The sequence below is a fragment of the Carassius gibelio genome, chromosome A20 (genome assembly GCF_023724105.1).
Source record: "Carassius gibelio isolate Cgi1373 ecotype wild population from Czech Republic chromosome A20, carGib1.2-hapl.c, whole genome shotgun sequence".
Classification (NCBI taxonomy): Eukaryota; Metazoa; Chordata; class Actinopteri; order Cypriniformes; family Cyprinidae; genus Carassius; species Carassius gibelio.
This window is the reverse complement of record NC_068390.1, coordinates 604,722-609,849: the sequence shown is the minus strand read 5'-3', so window position 1 is coordinate 609,849 and position 5,128 is coordinate 604,722. Positions and strand designations below refer to the sequence as shown.

General features: G+C 42.9%; 1 protein-coding gene across 3 annotated transcripts in view; it reads right to left on the bottom strand.

The window, feature by feature from the left end:
- Positions 1-626: 626 nt before the first annotated feature.
- Positions 627-5,128, bottom strand: part of LOC127938330 (ras/Rap GTPase-activating protein SynGAP-like) — an 18,513-nt gene continuing 14,011 nt past the window's right edge. Inside the window, exons 14-18 of one of the 3 annotated variants that reach the window (XM_052534872.1) lie at positions 4,943-5,128; positions 4,672-4,845; positions 4,392-4,603; positions 4,230-4,302; positions 627-3,582 (exon numbers count right to left, since the gene is read on the bottom strand). The exon at positions 4,943-5,128 is cut by the window's right edge and continues 273 nt beyond it. In XM_052534872.1, coding sequence (XP_052390832.1) covers positions 3,553-3,582; positions 4,230-4,302; positions 4,392-4,603; positions 4,672-4,845; positions 4,943-5,128 — 675 coding nt within the window. In that variant the 3' untranslated portion in view covers positions 627-3,552. The other 2 variants (XM_052534873.1, XM_052534871.1) reach the window with 2 other exon arrangements.

Here is a 5,128-nt window from a genome sequence, read left to right as displayed (position 1 = left end):
GCTCAGATCACCTCATTACAGTCCCATCACACCATTAATACTGGATCTGGGCACTGCTTTTAGACAGCTTTTATGATACCAATCCATTTTTATGGTTCCTTCAACTTGGCATATTTGAAGAACTCTGTGGAGTTGCTGCACCTCTGTATATCATCAAATATGCCAAGTTCAAGGGTTCATAAAAAAAGAAGAGTAATGCAAAAACTGCCCAAAGCTGGGATTACGTTAGAGCAGTTGCCCTTGTATGAAGTCCTTATGTCTACTTTAATGCACTTTAAAAAGAACTGGAGAAAAATCACCACAAGTTTAGCTGATGGTGCAATAAGCACCTCGGTGTATTGTCAAATATGTCAAGTTCAAGAGTCCATAAACAAAGAATGACAAAATAAAAACGGTCCAATATTGGGATTTCATTAGAGCAGTTGTCCTCGTATGAAATCCTCATATCCACTTTAATACACCATCAAAGAGAGCAGAGAAAGATAAGCACGAAACGGTCTGATGCTGCAATATGTGTGGCCCTTCAGAACAGTACCAGGAACCTGACCCTTGACCTCCAAAGGTTTACACATTATTGACAAGACAACAGATTCTGAACAGATCGAAATAAAGCACATCTCCTGTTAAGCATGTATATATTTATTTATTTGTTTGTTGAAATATTTAAAGTCTTGTAATATTTCCCCAGAAAAATGTAAACTTCTCCATATTCACAAAAAGAAAGACATTTCTGTTTATCAATCATTGTCAATAAAATCAAATTCATAATTACAATAATAATAATAATCATATTTGAATATAATATCTTTATAATAATAATAATATGAACATTCAAAACATCACTCCATATTCAGAGATGCTCCACTCTAGAATCAACAGATCTCTCGCGCATTCGAGGATATTTCCATGAGTACATATATAAATATATACATCCTACGCTCCTGAACCGGGCCGGAGGGTCAAAGGTCAATGCTATGGCTTGTCCGTGTCTATGGCTAAATTGGCGGCTGGGTCCCGCGGCGAGGACTGTTCGTTTCTTCATGAAGACAGAAACTCAGCTAGCGTGCTACACGCGATCGCGATCTGTCGTAGCATTACTGACCCTACACACAAACGCTAGCTGATGTGAGCGCAACACCGCGCCAGAAGTGGTGAGAGATGACGTATCGAAACAGAACCGGTCCATTAGCGAACGAATCGACGTCTGTATGGCAACGTGTGTAAATGTGACCGCTCGTGTTCAGCCAATCAGAGCTCAGTATGGGAACTGTAGGCACAGAAACACTGTATCATTATCATTAGAACTAGAAGTACCTGAAATGCAGACGAAAGTAATACTTGTAACAGAAAAAGTGAGTAAAGACTAAAGTAATCGACTAAAGCCCCAGCGAGCAGCTGCTGGAGTATATGAGTATCATCCACCGAACACCAAGAAAAGAGAAAAACTCAACCCACTTAAAATGAGAGAAACTTTCCAACTTTAAATCTGGACTCTATGTACAGAAATCAGCAGCTGACCTCAGCGCTCGAGTGTGTGTGTGTGTGTGTGTGTGAGGCGAGCACAAGCGCTGTTCTCAAACCCAGTGAGCCGCACTGACGTCCAAATAAGCAGAAAATCACACCAAATATCAGATCAAATAGTCCACTCTAACTATTTTATGAAAATATTAATAATAGACGTTTGTAGGGAAGCACCATTATGGAATTTCTGTCAACATGTCATGCTAACTTGGATAAAAATATAATAATAATAATAATAATAATATAAAATGAGACAGCTCCTGTGAGAACTGCACGAAAAACCCAACAGCACAAATCAACACATTATCGCTTAAATTACTAAATTCATCTGATAAATTAAGCCTAACTAATTAATGTAAAGGCCCTATACAATCGGTTTCATTTTCCCTAAATTCAGTTTAATTTTGTAAAAATGTCTGTATTCCATTTTGAAGATTAAATTACATTTTTTGATAATTTATTAAAAGTTGAGCAATATGTATTTTTAGGGCCCAATGACATCAGTTTAACTTTTCATAAAATCTGTTTAAATGGTTAAAACGCAAATCTAATGATTTGAATCATAAAACTTTACCAATTTAATACTTTAATTAATTTTCACAATAAATAGGGCCTCAGTCCATGTCTAATTAACTGAAATCAAGAAACTTAGACAATTTATTAAAAGTAAAAAAATAAAAAAAAGTTTTTTCTTAAATTATTTGAAATTTTCGTATTTCTGTTCTGGATTCGAAATACTTTAAAAGATTTAATAAAATTGTAATAGTCAAGACGTCTAATCAATTGAATTAATAAAACTTTAATAATAGTGCTTTACGAAATGTCCTGTAATTCTGTGTTTAGGATTGAATACAAATTAACTATCAAAAACAATTAAATTTAATGAATCTTTTAAAAAGTAATTAAATGTTAATTAACAATTCCTTTTATTTGGTTTGGTAAGCAAAGTGCTTCGAACAGAAAATGAAATACTACCTTAAAAAGTAAAGTTGTAATTATTAGTAAGTGCTTAATTAAGTACATTCTATTGTACAATAGTAATATATTCAAATCGAAGAAAAAAAAATACATTAAGATTTTTCAGTCCATTTTAAAGCACTGTCGCACTGCATTGTGGGAAGTGTGTAGCGCTGGAGCGGCCGTCTGATGGGCGACTCACTAGGGTCTGAAGAGAGATGGATGCGTCTAAATGAGCGTTTGGCACAAACACACACGTCCGCTCGCTCTCCACGAACCAAGCACCAGTCGCTCTTCCCTTCTTCTGCGGAGCGAGCGAGTCACATGACCCTCTGTCAGAGATGAGCAAACATGTGATCATGGGACGAACCGAGTGTCCGACTCACTCGTCAAGTCTGTTTTTGCCCTGTTGTTCTCGATGGAGCTCTTTAGGCACGGAGAGGAGAGCCTGCCCCCCCGCTTGGGACAGGAAGGGGCGGGGTTCTGAGCGGCACGCTGACGTCTGATTGGCTCAGAAAGAATCAAGCTCCTCAAAACATAATTTGAAAAAGATTTGTTATTGAGTCATTATTAGGAAGTTGAGGCTGCAACTGATCAAAACCACACACACACACAACACACACACACACACACACACACACACTCCTGCAGTAAAGAGAGAGAAAGAGAGGCAGGGGATGATGGGAAGAGAACGAGAGTGAATAAAGTCTCTCTCTCTCCGTCCGTCTGTCTGCGTTGATTTTCTTTGTGCTATCGGTGTGATTGTTTCGGCCTCAAGATGCTGATTGTCGTCCATTTGGCTCAAAAAATTCAGAAGAAAGAGAGAAAGACAGCAGGAGAGAGAGAGAGAGAGACACACCTGAGGAATATATAGTTATATATCACTTATATACATATATAAACTCAGCGTGTGTGAGAGAGAAAGAGAGAGAGAGAGAGAGTGTGTAGATGTCCTGAAGTTGGAGTTGGTCGTCATGTTCAGGCTCCGCCTCTCTCTTCTCTCTCAGCCAATCATCAGACACTCCTGGGTTGGGGTTCAACCAATCACAGGTCCGCTAGTCCTGCCCGGGCAAATCATGTTCCAGAGTGGGCGCCATAAATCGGCTGAGGGAGAAACAAAGCCGAGATTCAGTGACTGATTCACAAAAACACTCAGATTCATCACAACAGGAAGAACTCCGTCAACACTCGTCATAGAGAACATGAGCGTGACCGCATGAAGAAGAGCAGCGTGAACCTTCAGCTAAACATCTGTCCAGCTGAAGAGAGGAAGCCAGCGGGGTCGAACGACGTGAATAATGACCACACAGACAGGACGTGATGAGACGAGAGAACAGACAAACAGACCAATCACAGGCCCTCGTTCACCGTGATCCACCGCTGGAGCAGAGCGGCCACAATAAACACCCTACATCAGGACAATCATCACTAAACCTTTCACGATCACTCCAGTAATGAAGACCACACGTATAACCACAGCGATGAGACACAGAGGAACAAGATCATCAGAATCACTTCCAGAATCCACCCTGCATTAGAGTCAGACCACACACAGCAGAATAACCAGATGAGCGTCATCTCACGCTGGTTTGGTTTAGCTATCACTTCAGTTATTATCACTAGTGTTGGACAGACGACAGATGTGATGACGACACACACACACACACACACACACACACACACGAGTCCACAGTCATCGTTCTGGCGAGGTGTGAAGGTTAGAGATGGGTCCCGGTGAGGGTGTGACAGACCTGTTCTGTGAATATTCTGGTTTTGAGGTCAGGCATTCCACTTCCCCTCAGCTCATCCTCTACCACCATCAACCTGCAACACACACACACACACACACACACACATTCCCAGGGTGCTCTGGTAATCGCAGGGACAGAGTGGCGAGCCGTCAGGGGTCTGACCTGTTGATGATGCCCTTGATCTGCGAGTCCTTCTCCATCTGCTGCTGGCGCAGGCGTCTCTCGCTGTCGTCCAGCCGGCTCTGGTACTGCAGCAGGATCTTACTGGTCTGCTGCTCCTGGGAATGCAGCCGCCGCTCGTACTCCTCCAGCTTACGATGAGACATCATCAGACGCTCCTTCAGAGAGTGGATCTCCTCCTCGTACTCACGCACCTGCACACAACACAGAAGCGTCAGGGTGACCAGTGCGTATGATGACGTGTCTCTCTCTGTGTACTGACCCGGTCCAGACGGGACTCGTCCATGCTCTTGGAGTGCTCCTTCAGTTTGAAGTCCTCGCGGTCCACACGCAGACTCTCGATGTCCGCAGACAGGTGTGGCATGTTGGACACCCAGGCCACCGTACGCTCGGACGCTGCTGAGGGAGGATTGAGAGTGGACGGAGACTTCGAGCCCTGAAACACACCGACACAGAGAACACATGACGCTCATGACAGCAGGAGAGAATTAAAGAAATCATAACAGTGTGACAGACTGTGTGTGTGTGTTGACCTGTTTGTTCACGGTTGGTTTGAGCAGCTGCTGTTGGTTGCTCTGCTGTGCAGGTTTTGCTGGTTGGTTGCTCGGTGTGTTTTCTGTGCTCTCATTGGCTCCGCCTTGAGGGGCGGGGCTCTCCGAGGTCGTGCTGGACTGATGCGGCAGGCCGGGGGCGGGCCTATCCTTCATCGACAGCTGTTG